This window comes from Lepidochelys kempii, chromosome 4, assembly GCF_965140285.1.
Source record: "Lepidochelys kempii isolate rLepKem1 chromosome 4, rLepKem1.hap1, whole genome shotgun sequence".
In the NCBI taxonomy this organism is placed as follows: Eukaryota; Metazoa; Chordata; order Testudines; family Cheloniidae; genus Lepidochelys; species Lepidochelys kempii.
This window is the reverse complement of record NC_136383.1, coordinates 80,119,079-80,136,770: the sequence shown is the minus strand read 5'-3', so window position 1 is coordinate 80,136,770 and position 17,692 is coordinate 80,119,079. Positions and strand designations below refer to the sequence as shown.

The 17,692-nt window shown below is 40.4% G+C and overlaps 1 protein-coding gene across 31 annotated transcripts in view; it reads left to right on the top strand.

Moving 5' to 3' along the window:
• The window catches only part of SORBS2 (sorbin and SH3 domain containing 2), a 458,010-nt gene extending 441,517 nt beyond the window's left edge, over nucleotides 1-16,493 (top strand). For 27 of the 31 annotated variants that reach the window (XM_073341803.1, XM_073341830.1, XM_073341809.1 and 24 more), the window contains 4 exons: nucleotides 11,227-11,276; nucleotides 13,631-13,737; nucleotides 14,505-15,465; nucleotides 15,742-16,493. In XM_073341803.1, the coding sequence (XP_073197904.1) occupies nucleotides 11,227-11,276; nucleotides 13,631-13,737; nucleotides 14,505-14,566 (219 nt within the window). In that variant the 3' untranslated portion in view covers nucleotides 14,567-15,465; nucleotides 15,742-16,493. Of the gene's footprint in view, nucleotides 1-11,226; nucleotides 11,277-13,630; nucleotides 13,738-14,504; nucleotides 15,466-15,741 lie in introns of those variants that run through there. The other 4 variants (XM_073341805.1, XM_073341808.1, XM_073341806.1 and 1 more) reach the window with 4 other exon arrangements.
• Nucleotides 16,494-17,692: the final 1,199 nt, after the last annotated feature.

Sequence of the window (17,692 nt, the reverse complement as noted above, 5' to 3'; positions counted from 1 at the left end):
TTGTCTTTCTTAAATGTTTAAGCCAGCCCCACTTTCCTCTGGGACACAAGGGCCTTCTGCTTCTCCTTCTCATCTTCCTTCTAGTCCTCCATTTCACTCTGCCAAGGCATCTCCCTCTCAGTCTGTCTCCACATCTTCCCAGTCTGCTGTTCCCCACTCACCTCCTCTCCTTTCCAAACTGTCCTACCGACAGGAGATAAACTCACCAAAGTTAAAGGTAACTGCACTTGTTGAGTGTGAATTGCTGCATGTCTCCATGTGTGTTTGACAAATAGAAGGAATGATGCTAAGATTGATCTTTTTTAATTTTAAATATAACTTTTCAGTTACTAATATTTCATAGCATAAGCATGTAGCTAGCTCGAATGTTATATTAGCAGTGTAGTGCCTTTTCAGATTAAATAATTAAATAACAGTGTCAAGTAAGAAAGTACTTCACAATTACCCCATCACACTTACCCATTAGTAGCATTCTTGTTGTCAGTCTCATTAACCAAAAAAGGAACAGATCTAGAGTATGGGTAACTTTCTCTTCTCAAGACATATTTCCAGGTCAGGTGTGAAGCACTGCGGCAGGGCAGTGCAGAGAAGTCTGAAATTATGTCACTTGCTTTCTAGGTCTTTAGTGGGTACATAGAAGGAGTCAGGCTCCAGAGATGTTAATTTCATGAGCATTACATTTAGTTTAAACAGAAAAGAGAAAAATCACCATAAAAACACTATGATTGATTTTAAACAAGATTTAAGGTGTTCCATTTTTCCCCAGCTGAGAAAGAGATATGTTGTTGACAGCTTCAGATCTCTCACCTAAGAGACCACCTCTCTCCCTGTGATACACTACCTAGAGTATCTGCAGTAAGTAGAGATGTGGATGCAAGATCCCCATCCTATAATAGAGAAGAAGTTGCAGGTTGGAGTGTACTCCGACGGGACCCTGGGGCTCTGATATAACCTCCTCCCTGGTCTAAAAATTGCCATGATTTGGTTACTTTGAGGGCATGCTAAAAAGACCATTTGTTGGTTTAGAAGAGAAGTGAGAGGACTGTAGTAGCGGCCTGTGTATGTGGTTGGTAATAACTGAGCATGTGCTGCACCTTGCTAGAAGGGGTGAACTAATTGTATTGCATTTTGGTTATATAATTTTGAATAATTGACAGGGCACTTAGCACTTATGGATGGGTGCTTTTACTTATTTTAAATCAAAACAAACAAAATTCAGGAAATGTTACCAACTCGCACAAAGTCTTTGAAATTAGCTCTAGGGGATCTTGAGATTTTTCGTATAAATTGAGCATTCATCAATAAATCCTAACAAGGAAAATTAATCCAAAATGAAAGGAAATATAAATTCAACTCTTTGAAATGATACAACAAGCTGAAAGTTCATACACATCAGGGCACAAATTTTGACTTTGGATTTTATTTTGTTGCTTTTCATTGTAAGTGGTGAAGGGAAAGAAGTGCAAATTATCGAGAGAGGGACATTTATTGTCTCATTTTAAGACAATGCAGATTAAGCAATGATAAGAACTAGAAGACGGGGGTTTTTTCTTACAGAGGTCGATCCACAACTCTTAATTGTCTTTCTTGATTGTCCCCAGTTCTCTGCCTGTTCCATACTCTAGATGATCTTTGAAGGCCAGTGAGCAATTCCCTCTGTGGATGTCATCAGTATAGGCCCAAACCAAACCCCCCGGAAGTCAACAGGAAGACTCCCATTGACTGATGAGTTTTGATGAGCCCTCTGTATCTGTTCTGGAGACAACACTTCCTGCCTCTGATAAGCAGGCAATTCTATGTCTAGCAGCAAAGATTGAGCACAGCAATGGGCAGGTGAACTAACATCCCAGCAGCTTGTAGTAAGTCAAAAGTATAATGCTTAACATTATACTGATCCATTTGGCTCTCACAAACCCCCTATCTCTAGGCTATGAATTGGATTTCAGAAGAAGGGATAGTTCCTATTCCCATTCCACTTGTCTATATCAGTGGGTAACATGCTGAACTCTGCATGGTTTTGTATTAAGAAGCCAGGCATTTAAGTCTCTTAACAACTAATGACACCAAAGAGTACAAAACTAAAATACACAAGATGAGGGAAAGCCCTACAACGTAAAGGGAATAATAAGATTAATATTGTGATAACTTTGCTCATGTCAGACAAAAGGTTGGTTTACAGATATATGTAGAAGCTTGCCAATACCCTTAGAGGAGACTAATGACAGTGAAATATAAGAAACTCTAGGTATGATTTTTAAAGGGGCAGTAGGTTTTGCCATCACTATAAAAAAAAAAAGGTGTAGTTTTAGCTCAAGTTAGCTGACATATTAACAAACTTGAGGTAAAATCCTAGTGAAGACAAGGCAGTTTGTAGTTTTCACATGAGTTAACAGGTTGACTCAAAGATTAGGCTCCCCCATAGGCCTTAACTTGTGTGAAAACTACAAATTGTCTATTGGAGTCACTAGGATTTTACCTTGAATTAGTTAGCATGTGTTAGCAAACTCAAGGACACACCTTTTTTCACAGGGAAGATGAGGCCTCTGTGTCTTAGGTATCCAACTCCCATTGACTTTTAGTGGAAGTTGCGTGCCTGTCTGCCCTTTGTTCCTTTGAAAATCTTCCCTGTGTGATTATAAAAGTATTGGGGAGATGATAGTGGAAAGTCAAATCAAGTCTAAGCCAGTCTCATTAAAAATATACAAAACTAGAACATTTATTTTAGCTCTTTGATTTTAAAGTCTCTTTAATGTCGTCATTCTTTTAGAGCCCTTTATCTTGCAGAGAGAATGTAAGTATTTAAAGGCAGCGTACACCCTGTTGACCCACATATGGAAAAGTCCTTTGACAAACAGATCATCCCTTGCCTGCACAGTGGGAGGCAGGTCAGTTTCCTAAGCAGCACTATGTTTCCTAGTCCTGGATGTGAGAGTAGGGAGCATGTGGCCCAAGCAATGGGCAGGCTTGGGGACAAGGAGAACATTATGCAACACATCCTCCACATCCACAGTATGTAGCAGTGAATCTGTCTCATTGTGGAACCCCCTTTAAGGGAGCCAGGCCTGGTGCAAGATTTCCAGCAGATCCCTGGATATCCATAGGGCTTGGAAGTCGAACCCCAGACTCTTCCATGGTGGAGAAACTTTCATTTTCTGAAGGAAGAAATCAGAAGAAACCCCACAAAGGGAATCTTAAGGAGTTTTTCTCCCTTCTTGGCCCCCATCTAAGGCTTCTTTGGGTTTCTTGTTGCATTTGTTGTTCATTCTTCCAGTTTGTAAAAGGACCCCATTCTTCACTCTCAGTACAAACATTTCAATTACAACTCTTCACAAAATCCAAAGGACCAGGCTTCCAATGAGGATATTACACTTCACCATTTCCTTACAATTAATTCTCATTTTCTTCACATCCCCTTCGTCTGACAAGTTTTGATTTCTATGAAACAATTAGCTTTGAAAGCTAATTTACATAGGCACCAGCCTAACTGATATCCTTTCATTTATCATCCTCCACTGACTTAAACATGCACTCAGAAAGTGGGTCAGATTTTAGCAGTGCTTTCAGTTTAATATCAAAGTGCTATAATATCAGTTGCTAGTATTTCCCTGTTCGCTATGAACTTTCTGCTGTGTGCTTTTGAGTGTTCTATATTATTAATAGTCACTTCAATATTTAAATTTGCAGTGCTAGATCATATCCCAAAAAGGTCATGGGTGAATAATCTTGCAAGTTGTAGTTGTAAATGTCTGTGTAACTGCCAGAGCAACTAAACAATGCTTCAGGTGATACAATAGCAACAGCACAGGTGTGCTGGACTAACAGATCAGCTTGTTCTTTGCATTTTAACACATGGGCCTTTTTAATTAAAGAAATAGTATGTCCAGTTTGTATGCGCAAACGAAGCAGCAAAAATCCCCTGTAAGGCTTTGTACTTAAGCTATGAACTTATACAATTTTTATGGTTTTTTCAGGCTGATTTAAAGAGAGAGATATTTGTTATGGGTAAACCTCCTCGTAGCCCTGTGATGACTAAGAGATCCTGCAACTCACCTGTCAGAGGTCACAGCTATTCACACAGGGTATGGTACTGAATGCCCAGTGTGTGATGTCACCATTCTCCCCTAGTATAAGGAGTTTAAATAGCTAGTCTCCCTGTTCTTTGTTTGATAACATATGTTTGAATACTATCAGTACGCTGTGCTGCAATGCTGCTGTCAAACTACAAAAATGATTTGCATAAAATCATAATGAAATTCTTTGTGTACAGCACCTTATGTTACAGTTCTGTTGTATATTGTATCTCCACTGGATTGCCCAGTGTTCACAAAACATCAAAAATGACAGAATTCTATTTTTTTTTCAACTGTTTTCTAAATGGCTCCTCTTGTTTCAAAGCATTTCCAGATTATTAAAATGTCCTTTCTGATAGCCAAAAAAATCTAGACTTTATTGCATGTAATGTGGCTTCTGTAATGTGTTCAATATTCCTTGATTTTTTGCATTCATATTCTTCTTTTGAAAATATTTTGTTACGATAGCAATGTGTGCTGCACTGACTTGATATCATGTTTTCCCCAGCACTGCTATTTGCAACTGTGATTCTCTTCAGCGTTTCCTTTCGTAACAGTCAGTAACTACATCTATTGCATTTTATCTAAAGATCAAATTATTTACAGAGTGTACGTATTGGTCTTATATTATGTGCTCTAATATTCAAGAAGATTCTAAATGAAAATATAGTTTGTGTGTTATGCTTGTTTTTTTGGTTAGGACCAAAATGCTTTACACGTGTATCTTAACATTCAGTGCACTTTGTCTCAAAAGCATCTGAGACCGCTTTTGCCTCTTACTGTTGATAGCAGAATGGATTTGCAATGGAGCACAGAGATCTTTTGCTGTGCAGTTGCCCTTTGATTTTACGTTCGTCTCCCCCCGCTCTGGCTGCTACGTGTAGGGGAGATGTATTCTCCTCCCCCCACAAGATATTTGTGTTTCTCTAGTTTTGCTGGATTCTTGTTTCCCATTACAGTTGCCAACCCTCCCAGTTTGGCCAGCAGTCTCCCAGAATTGGGCTTGATATCCTAAAGGCTACAGAAGTCAATCCAGGAGCTTTTAGGCCACTAAAAGTCTGGCAGCGCAGCGGGGCTAAGGTAGACTCCCCCTACCTACCCTGGCGCCGTGCCACTCCTGGAAGCGGTGACATGTCCAGCAGCAGCTCCTGGGAGGAGGGACGGCCAGTGGATCTCTGCATGCTGCCCAAGCGCTGACTCCACAGCTCCCATGGGCCGGGAACGGGGAACCACGGCCAATGGGAGCTGCAGGGGCGGTGCCTACAGGCAGGGGCAGCACACAGAGCCGCCTGGCCGCCCGTGAGCCTCGGAGCTGCTGCCAGACATGCCACCCCCAAGGTAAGCACCAGCAAACCCCCCCCTTACCCTAGCCCCCTGCTCCAGCCCCATCCCGCACCCAACCTCCTGTCCCAGCCTGGTGAAAGTGAGTGAGGGTGGGTGAGCGGGAGCAGGGCCTCAGAAGGGGCAGGGGCGTGGCCTTGGGGAAGGAGCAGGGAAGAGTGTTTGGGTTTGTGCGATTAGCCAGTTGGCAACCCTATTTCCCATTGAAATGGTATGTACCAGAGACATCACAAAAAGACAAACCAGAAATTAGGTGGTAGGCGGCAGTGATATTGCTTGTTAGCAAGCAAATTAGGAGATAGATTCTATTCCCACTAAAGGTTTAGGTCCTATGTTACTCCGCATGATGGGATGCAAAAAACAGTAAAAGGATGCTATACTGGGTAGTATGTGTTGTGTATTCTTTATGGGCTTAATTCCCAGAACGAGGCACCCATAATTGCACACCTAATTTGCATGCTCAGTTACAATAAATGTGCCCTAATTGGCCATCAGCATGCCAAAATGCCTTACATGCAGACACATACATGCAAATGAGATGTGCAGTTGTGTATATGTTCGTGTACACAGTTGTGATTGTGCACTGTTGAAATTAAAGTCCTAAATCTTTTACTCCTACACAGGAGGCAACATGGTCTAATAAACTGAGCCATGGGATTGGAAGCTAGAAACTCTAAGTCCCTGTGTAACCCCAATCACTCTATTGCCTAAGGGTATGTCTGCACTGCAGTTAAAAACCTGCAGCTGGCCCACGCCAGCTGACTCAGGTTTGCAGGGCTTAGGCTGCTGGGCTGTTTGATTGCAGTGTAGACTTTTAGATTCGGACTAGAAACCAAGCTCTGGGACCCTCCCACCTTGCAGAGTTCTAGAGCCCAGGCTCCACCATGAGCCCGGAAGTCTACACTGCAATGAACAGTACCCCATCAGCCTGGGTTGTCATCCCAGCTCTGCTCCTGACCTGACATAGACTAGTCTCTGCTTAGCCTTTTTGTGTGTTTCTGCATCTAAACAATGGAGATCAAAGTCCCTATTTACCTTGCAAGGGCATTGTGATGCTTTATTAATTGTTTCTACAGTTCATAGAATATCGGGGTTGGAAGGGACCTTAGCAGGCCAATGCTCAAACCACTGAGCTATCCCTCCCCACAATTCTGTGAATATCTAAAGCATTATGTATTTGCTATGTACTATTATTTCTAATTAAGTTTGGAATGTAAAATTCTCTCTTGCCTTGAGTACCAATGCATTTTACATTCTGTCGTGTCAACGTTATTTGACTTCAGCAGTGATACTGTATTTAACAGGTTTCAGAGTAGCAGCCGTGTTAGTCTGTATTCGCAAAAAGAAAAGGAGGACTTGTGGCACCTAAGAGACTAACAAATTTATTTGAGCATAAGCTTTCGTGAGCTACAGCTCACTTCATAGTGTTGGAATTACATGGAGAAGACGACAGTAGTATTATGTTGCTTGACTCATTTCTTCCTCTTTTGGCATATGTTCAAGGTATTCAGTCATTTATAATATTGTTTTTAAGGATGTTACCCTTTATTGTTTGCAGAAAAAACGCTCAAACAAATAAGAAACAACCCATCAATCAGAGTTTAAAAGAGTGTATAGAGCCTGCCACTGGGATTCAAATCACATTCAAGGGTCTGAGGAAGGGCAGACAGAGCATAGAGCGGGAGCATGTGTTAAATCCAATCCTAATACCTGTTCCCATTTCTGCTTGATCAGTCAGATTTTGATGAGTGTTTACCAAAGTCAGATAATATGTTTTGTTTTATCATTTGAATTTCTCACCATTACATGGCAGAAAAACAAAGATACTTTAAGAATGTTTTATGCACATCACATAAATAAACAGGATTAATATCAGGAAGGACAGACAGACATGTAGGGCCAGATTTTCAATGGTATTTAGGCAATTAAATATGCACCTGAGTGCCTAGCAGGATTTTCAGAAGTCCTAAGTGCCTAATTCCTATGCCAGCTGCATCTTTAGGCAACTAAATACCTTTGAAAATCTGGCCCATAAACTCTATAAACATGAAATTGAGAATGTTTATAATGTTCTCTGCAATAAATTGTGTGCACTAATGTAAAAATAACCTTGTGTGCAACAATAACATTATGTGTAATTTTAGCCACATGAAAAACTGTGATGATTATAATGTGCAATTAGTAACCCTTAATCAAAATGTGGCTTAACTTGTTAGCTTCAGTATAAATCTGTATGTGTTCCACTCTAATATGTAGTGTTGCTAGCTGTCCATTTATTTTTTATGTTACGATTTTTGCACTGGGAGTGCTGCAAAATACTCAGACAGTCATGTGCCGAGCAACAAAGGAGAAAGTTGTCTAGAATCACATGACAGCTAGGGCCAAATTGGGCTGCAAAGGGAGTTTTGTCCAGTCTTCAACTATAAGGTAGACATGGAGTGGGGGCTTTGAAATGTGTTAAAGTGTCTGTAGAGGGAAGAATTTGTATTTATCCACCCAAGGTACAGAGGGCTCCTCAAGAAAAGGGAAAAAAAAAAAACCCACCACCTTTAAATAACAATTTTGTTTGAAATCTTGTATATATCAGTTGCTATTATGGATGCAATTGTCAAATCACAGGACGGATCATGTTTGCAAACTGGTTCAAGAGTGATAGACCATCATTTTACCTAACCTAAAAGCTTGCTTTAAAATGACCTAGTGATGCATGTTTAAAAAAAAATCAGATGGAAAAATTAGACATGGCTGTGAGGAAATTCTGTGAGAGGAGAACACTGAAGTAGTTTTGTTCTTATCTTTTTTTAAAAGAGGTGTGGCTGGCTGTCTCTCTCTGAACCCTTTAGTTTGATCTGCTTAGCTCTGGCAGCACTATTAGTAATGAATTAAGATTGAGCAGTTGTCAGTGTATAAAGCAGTGGTCACCAAGCAGTCAATAGCAATCGACTGGTCGATCCTGGAGACTCTCCCACTCAATCACGATCTCCAGCTGCTAAATGTACAGTGGTGCAGCCACTAAAGCAGGCTCCCTGCCTGCCCTCACCCCGCACTGCTCCCGGAAGAGGCCAGCATGCCCCCCGGCCCTGGGGGAGGAGCAGGGGTCACCATGCACCATTCCTTGCAAGCACTGCCCCCACAGCTCCCATTGGCTGGGAACTGGAACTGTGACCAATGAGAGCTGCGGGGGGCGGTTCCTGCAGAGAGGAGCAGTGTACAGAGCCACGTGCTTCCCCCAGGGGCTGCAGGGGCACGTTGGCCCTTTCCGGGAGTGGTGTGGGGCCGGGGCAGGTAGGGAGCCTGCCTTAACTCCGCTGCTTTGCCAACCGGGAGCCACCCAAGGTAAGTGCCGCCTGGCGGGAGCCCGCACCCCAGCCCTGAGCCCCCTCCTGCACACCGAACCCCCTCCTCCAGCCCTGAGCTCCCTCCCAGAGCCAGCACCCCATACCCCCGCCTGCACCCCAAAACTGTGCCCCAGCCCGGGGCCCCCTCCTGCACCCAAACTCCCTCCCAAAGCTTGTACCCCTCACTCCCTCCTGCACCCCAGAGCCCCCTCCCACATTCCAAACACCTGCCGCAGCCCGGTGAAAGTGAGTGAGTATGAGGGAGAGTGAGCGACTGAGTGAGCAGGGCGGATCCTCGGGGACGGAGCGGGGTAGATCCTGGGTTGCACTTAAAAGTGATCTTGTGCATAAAAAGGTTAGAGACCACTGGTATAAAACATAAGTAGCCTGTAAAAAGGGTGATCATGGTATAAAGTTTTTTTTAAGTTATTGAGGGAAACTTTGAATAGCATAAATTCTGAGTATTCGCTTTTAAACTTCTGGGCACTGTTCCTTAAAGGAGTACTCTTAAATTCATGATCCAGCAACTTAAGACAATTTAACATGCTGTCTGCCTGTTCTTATATGCAGCAAAGTGCATATGGATGGGAACCTCTCTAAGCACTTCCATTTTATGTCAAGAATTAGGATTTCCCTATGCTCCCTGCTAGTGTCAGATTTCTGTTGCCATTGTGATGAGGGATGCAATGGGAAATACCAGCTCCCAACACTGACAGGATCATTTAAACTTTTGACATGAATTCTTCCACAGAATGCACATATTAATCATCAGTAACTTTGGTGGGAGTTATACTCACTAGAAACGGATCCTACTCTTGATTGCGCAAACTCCAACTACACCCCAGGCTAACTGATCCCTTTGGCCATGGTGTGGAAGACTTGCAGGGGTTCTGTGCCCATTCTATAATTATAAATAGTCCCATATGGAAACTGACAGCAGTGAACTCTCTTGAACTTGTGCTATGTAGTTTGCTCACTCTGTTAGGAAGGATACCATCTCACCTACAGAGTCATCAGGAAGGCACTGTCTCCCATGGCTTTATTCCTTAGTGCCCCAGATGCTGTTATGTAGCTGTTGAGAGGCAGTAATCCTACCAGAATAAACATTTTTTGAGATAGAGTGACATCTTGTCACAGATTTCAGTGTTATTTGGCAATCACCTGTTATTAGAGACTATCCCACAGTATCCTTAAAACTACAATGTACCATTCTATTTCATCTTTATTAGAAGAACATCTTTAACAAGCACAAATTTGTGTTGGCCCCTTGAGTAGTCACTTCAGGTAGGCAGGTCCCTAATTAAGTAACGATTTATAGAAAGGAGACCACCTCTTGAATTTCATCAGGAGCAGCTGAGAAACCAGTGCAGTTCCAAAGCACAGAAGCAATGACATCATACTGTGTTTCTTCATTACTGCACGTAAACAAGACATTATGTTTTTCCCTATTTTAAGTTTCATCGTGACCTTCAAGAGTAACCTAAAATAAAGTGAACTGGAATAGTCAAACCTAGAGAAGACAAAAGTATGGACGAATATGATAAGGTCCATGACATCAAAAAAAGTCCATGAACACTTAATTCAATCATTCATAGGAGAATATGTGGTGTGAGTTATCTTTGGTACCTAGGTATCAAAGACCAGTTAAGGTTCCCAAAGTACTTCCAGACTGCAAATCTCTTTGGTGAGGGGAGGGGCAGCCTCCACTAATAGTGTAATCACAATCCTAGTTATTGCTTTCCTCTTACAACCAGCAGGTCCTCCATCTTTTATGGATTGAGTGTAATATGGATATAGATATAAACAAATGACTTTCTATTTTTTCATAACATGATGTGCTCTTTTTAGAAGTTACGGTTTTTCACTTGCAATATTAAAAGCATCTGTTACATAGTGGGGTGGTGCTAATTTAAAAAGGAAGGGAACTCTTAAAAGGTCATTGCACTGGAAATAGCTACCAACTTTTCCCTTCCAAACTAAAAATGTTATAATATTGACATAATTAGTTTGATTCTTCTAAAAGCATGTGTGTGCGTGTATACGGTATGTAGGAATAGTGTTTGTCTAGAGAAATCATAATGAATGGGTGCTCGTATTTCACTGTGAAGAATGATTTCTGGTTCCGGTTTTGTCTGAGAACACACTTCAGGCAAAGATTGTATAACAACAGGCGCTATTTCCACTGGAGTTTTGTGGGATCTCCCTGCACTGTTAGTGATATTTGAAAAAGCAGTCGGGCTCAACTCTGACCTTTTCCTTCAGCATGAGAAGATTTAGACTGGATAAATTAAAAGGTGTCTTTTTTTAATTTTTACTGTGTCCTTCAAAATAGTCTAGTCTTTAAACCTGTAAAAGTTCTAGAGCTTGCTCTTTTCTTTATCTTTTCAAACAGAACGTGTGTCATGCCAGTGTCCTACTTAGACTTAAATCAGGAATAATTTTAAACCTTTATTACAGTTCAAATCATTTCATTACAGCCACCGCGCCCTGTGTTTGCTCATGAAAACATACACAGTGGGGGGGAACCGTAAGTATATTTCTTATCTACTTAACCAGAGATATAACACTGGCACTTGAGGAAGGGGAACAATAGCCAGCATATCTTCCAAGGAATCAGTAAACTACCTAGTAGAATCATGGGATAACACGGTTATCCAGATAATGTCGGAAGACATCCAAGAAAGCCCTGATGGCAAAACTGAGTTATGAAGGTATATTATCTCACAAATTAAAATAAATGTACTATAGCATAGTTACTCACAAAAACTCCTATATTTCTCCATGTTTTACAGTTAAAGATGGAAATTAATTTAAAAACCAGTTTGTGGTCATTTTGTGGTTCCATCACTTTTAGACTTCTTGAGCAGAATGCCAATTATAAAGATTTAATAATAATTCAGCTTGCCTGCTACACTGGCCCTGAACTATCTCCTGTAAATTATTGTTTATCAAGGGATCCTTCAGGATTAGAAAAGTGAGCAAAATGTAGGAAGTGAATAAAGTGATAACAAGAATGCTCTATCACATCTTACAGGGGAACTTGGCATGAGCAAGTGATAAAACTAGATAAAGAGTAAAATTTTCAAAAGCATCTAAGTAACTTAGGCTCTTAAGTTCAGTTTTCAAAAGTGACTTAGGCACTCTGGTCCTGATCCAAAGCCCAGTTGAGTCAATAGGAGTTTTTCTGTTGACTTCAAAAAGAGCTTTGAATCAGGCCCAAGTAGCCTAAGTCTCACTGACTTGAAATGAAATGAGACTTAAGCCCCAAAGTCCCACATTTTTACAAGTATTTAGGTGCCTAAAGATGTGCACAGACACCTATTGGGTTTTTATAAGTGCCAGGGCACCTAACTCCCATTTAATTCTGTTCAGGCAGATCATTATTCCATTAGTTGGCTATTTCTAGCACTGATTTATAGACCCCCACCACCAGAAGAATTAATCGCCCAGTTTGGAATTCCTTGAAGCAAATGGGAATTTTGTGTGGATGATGAGTGCCTAAAACTTCCTCCAACCTAAGAGCCAGATTATAGCTCAGCATAAGGGAAAATAAAAACCTACACACATGCTGCTGTGTAGCATCCCTGCATTTCTACTGTACGCCAAAGGGGAAAGCTGTATGCTCAGCCCTGCATGGATGGACAGGGAATGGACAAAGAAGTATAGTGGAATGTGGGGGGATCTTGACTATACCCCCACAGTATGCCAACTGGCACAGTAAGAGTTGTTGTAATCTGCTACTGGGGTGGGCCATTAGGAGACTATTCCTCTTCCTGAAGAAAGAAAGGAATTCCATCCCTGAGATGCTCCTCAGCTGCTGCAACTACATGTGACTCCTTGAACAGGACTGTTGTATAAGCAGTATCTAGCCCTAGTAACTTAATACACTATTCTTTCACCTCTAACACAGGCACTGAAAGAAAATGAGTTTGGTGGTCTCATTTCTCTTGCCATTTATCCATCACACACACCATCGCATAACTGAAAGGCCAGGATTGAAAAAGTAGAGAGTACTGTAAGGTAGAAATGCGAGAGAATGAAAGACATTTGTGAAAGCTAGCACAATTTGTCCTACATACTGCCTGATTCAAGCCATCACATGCATGACAACTAAATTCACTCATATATGTAAAATAAGAAATTAACCAGGTGAAATGTCTAATGTTCCACCCCCTCCTTGTATGTAACTGCAACTAGCCTTTTGCCTTCCTTTTAGCGTCTCATTTCTGCCAGGGATATACCGTACTTTTTTCCTTTTTATCCCTTCCTTTTCTCTCCCACTTTCTCCATTTCCATCTATTTTTATTTTATCTGTCCAGCCTCTGAGGCTGCTCTAACTTACACTGAGGGCCAGACCCAGAATCCAGGAGGAGCAAAGGGGACATACACCACAGGAGGAAGTGAGAGAAGTTAGTTATTCTCCTAAGATATTGGGACCAGCATCTTACTTTCCTCTTCCCCCCACACATTGTTTTACTCTTTTCCCCCTCCCCTTTAGGCCATGGCTACCGCACCACTATCTTTCTCAAAAGCCTCTCCCTCGGGGTCTCTCCCCTTCTCAGAATAGAGTTGAGAGGAGTTGTGCATTAGCGTCTTCAGTTACATTGCGTAGCAGTATGAATCCCACTGTAAACAATTTAGTAATCTCACGTGAGTTGTCTTTTACATAAACTATGCTGTGTATTCCAGTCTGGACCTGGTCCCATATGTACTTATACAGGCAAAAGTTTCCTGCATTGCTGTTTTCCAATATGCAGTGTTGTAGTTTTTAGTGGAGTATATTACTTTAAAAGTTAATTTAAATGTTTGACAAGCTCCTCTAGCTAAGTAAAGGTGAAAAGAACTTATTTTTTTTAAAACACACTGTTTGTCCTGTTTAAGGTTTCAGGCTCTATATAACTATACTCCTAGGAACGAAGATGAACTGGAGCTGAGAGAGGGAGATATCATTGATGTGATGGAAAAGTGTGATGATGGATGGTTTGTGGGTATGTTTTATTTTGGTTGGTTGGTTTTTTTAAAAATTTGAGAAATATTTGCTGCCCTCATAGTTTGCTTATATTTAGATAATTGTATAATTTGATGTGTTCTAAGTGGCAAATTGATTGTAATTTGTCACGCATCATAACCCTGATTATGCTGAAGTCTTTGGGGACTGGCCTGACCCAAAGCCCTCTGAAGTCAATAGGTAGCTTCCCACTTATTTAATGAAGAGCACTATCATGCAGCCCTCACCTAGACTGAGTGGAATGTACTCACGTAATTATCCATAGATTTCAATGGGACTACTCGTGTAAGCAAGTATTACTCTCTGTGAGTAAGGGTTTAACTGTCCTGCTAATCCTAAATTATCTTGGAAATCCTACAGACCTGCTGATGACATCCACCCTTATGCCAGATTATTTCACTACAATTAATATTGTTAAATATCTTTCAAGGGTACTAGCTCAATATTTTAATATGTTAAAATTAACACAAATTATAATCTGGATACACATAATTGAAATAAAATAACATAACTATGCCTCTTGTAGTTGCTTTTCCTGTGCTTATATTGAACAGTTTATGACTGGGAAATGTAATTCATCAAGCTATGCAATGCAAAGGGTCAGTTTGGCTTTCTACAAGCATAAAAAGTCTCTCCTGTCCTAATATTTGTAGTGCTAATGAAATTTCATAAACTGAAAAAAGGCCACGCATGCATAGTGATTACTTACTGTTACTGCCATCTTTCATTTATTACTTCTACTTTCAGGAACCTCAAGAAGAACCAAATTCTTTGGTACTTTCCCTGGAAACTATGTCAAGAGGCTGTGATTTTTTTCCCCTACTTATTTATGCTGCATCTCTGCAACACATCTGCATAAAGCTGCTAGAAAACATGCTACAACAGGCCTTCTGTTTTCTTGCTTTGCAGTCTCAAATAAAGGTCATCTAGTTCATCATCATCCCCATCCTCATCTGCCAAACCGTTCCAGCCGTATTACAGCAACAACTAAAGTGTGTGAATAACTAAGTTTTTATGAAACAAGAGGAATTGTTTCAACATTTTAAGTACTTTCTCCTGTTTTCCTGCTTTAGTTCCTTCCCTCCCCTCCCCACCCCCATTAGAAACAAAAGAATAGGAAACCCTTGATGGAAGGTACACAGGTGAATCTCCATGGGAAAACCGGCATTGTTCGGGACATTTGTGGTACTAGCATTAAATGCTATGCAAAAAATTTGATTCTCAGCTTCCACCTGGTACAAAGAGAAAGTTGCCATTTACTTTTTAAAAAAACTAAAAAGTTGTTTGAGTGTCCACTTTCTTTTTAGCTTGGCAGCCTATGTTGCTTTCCATTTGCTGTATCACAAGTTTGCCTATTCTACTGGTTTACGATATATGACAATTATAATATAGATTTTTTTTTGCCTGCACTTATACAGTGTAACATATGCACAGTGATTGTAAAATTTCAAGGAAGAGTAGTTAAAATGGGGAAACTGCAAGTGTGTTGGATGGGTGTGACTGTATTAGTTAAATCTCATTTTTTTCAAATAAGCTATAGTGCTTTCTGTTAAAACTAAAGAAGTGCAAGAGGCATGAAATCTTGAGAGTTTGTGGATAATGATGAGACGAGCTACGAAGATAGACGACAATAGCAAACTACTGATGTCTAACGTTACATGACTGCATCTAAATTTGTTATAATAATCAGCAACATGAAATTTGAGAGGTTAGTGCTTTTATTTATAAGATGAAGTTACAGAACAAAAATAAACAGTGTTAGTGCAAAGTTGTATTCTAACATAGCCACCTGAAAAAATATGCACAAATTTACTGATTTTATTTCACTATATATATATGTATACGTTAACAAAATCTGAATTATGCATTCTTGTTTAGGAATATAGTACACACAAAAACAAAGTCACAACTATTAAAACTGATACATTTTAGTATTTTTTTCTGAATGAAACAAATATCTGAACACACCATTCTTTTTCCTTAGGTAAGCAAAAATAATATATGAAATTATGAAACAGGATGATAATGACTGTGGCTTTATACAAAACAATTCAAATTAGGTTTCTTCAGCACCTTATAGATGGCAAAAGCTTCTATTGCATTTTTCTGGTGGTAAAGGGTTGATCTTATCACTATGTAAGTAGTCTAGCATTTTGTACTTTTTTGTACAGAACCATTTTGGTGTTGATTTAAAAAAAAAAATCAGAGTTCCTCATTTGATCTTTGCCCTTTTCATAATACAGAACATCTTCAATGCATTTTTATTTACTTGCCACTCTTACCATAAGCACACCTGGATAGTGCAATTCTGTAAAATAGCATTTTATGCAAAATTTTATTAATGGTTTTACTAGCCAAATCTAAATGTACATATGACTTTATTACAGAAAAATGTCATTAAGACAAAGGTAAAGAAACATCTTTGTGCAGCATACCTTTATTACTGCAAATTTCATGGCAAAAGCTTTATATTTCAAAGGCTTTCCATTTTAATTTAGATCTGCATGCAGCTTTGCTGTGAGATTCATACCGATCTTTGATGCCATTTATGATGGAAGACTTAAATATCTGTTGCCTGTGATATTTAAAAAAGTACGGTTTCTACTCTGTAACTGATTTTTAAAAATACAAGTTTTTCATACCTGGCTTTCAGGTAATTGACTTTGCTTATAAGAATTTAAAGGGTGTCTGTGTTTTTTCTTGAATAGACTTCTAATAAATTCTGCTTGGAGTACACTTCAGCTTTTTTCTCTGTTATTTACACCATCACATATTTTTACCCTTAGTTCCTTTGTATTTGAACTAAAATGAACCCAGCTTTATCTGGGGACACAATCGCAGAGATTTGTCTGCCACCAAACGTAGGATTTGTTGTCAATTTAAGTAATCCTACACTTTCAGAACCAGACACATTAGATTTAAAAAAAGACAAAAACAGCACTACTTCACTCAGATAGCTTTCCTCTGATGTTAGTTATGTATAGCAGTCTTGTTCCACACTGGTACTTCAGATAAGTTACATTATGGAATTTGCCAGCTTTTAATGTCCTTTACTCATATTAATATCTCCTAAAATATTTGCTTCCAGAAGGAATTTTCAGGAATGACATTTCTGTACCAAAAGTGCTAGTCTTCTGGGACTGTGCTGCCATTCCCAGAACTACCTGTACCTCTGAGGAGACGCTGGTGTAAGGGGATACAAAAACAACCGTGTAAACCCTTAACATTGGCCAAAGTCCCTACATTTAATTCCTTTCCCTAACTTAGATGAGCCAAAACCATGCCAATCCTGTAAAATGAAAAAACACCATAGTAATTTTACTTAAAGATGACAAAATTATAAATAAAGTTGGTTGGGCCCCCACGAAGCTACACTGGCTCAGGCTTCAGCCCCGGCTGATGGGGTTCAGGGACCTGGGTTTCAGCCCCATGCGGTGGGGCTTCGGCGTTCTGCCCTGGGCCCCAGCGAGTCTAATGCTGGCCCTCCGGAACCCTGGTTGAGAACTACTGTACTATAGCACCTATGTTGACACAGCTATGCCAACGTAGTCCCCTAGCATAGACACAGTGTATGGCAACAGAAGCACGCTTCTGTTGTGGGAATAAGTTTTATGTGCAGACCAACTCAAAGCCTACAGTAGGAACACTTTACCAGTATGGGAATACCGGTAGGTTCTACACTACCAGCAAAGCGCTCCTAGTGTAGACACAGCTCTACTGACAAAGCTGGGCTTTGTACCAGTATAGTAAAACCACCCCTTACCAGCAAAACAAGCTATTTGGGTAAAAAGCAGAGTTTGCCAGTATCACTGCATCCATCCCACAGACCTCTGCAGGCATAGCAATGTCAGTCAGGAATTACACTACTGACCAACATTGCTATGCCCCCAGAAATTTGTAGTGGAGACCTGGCCTGACCATTTCCACTGGGAACA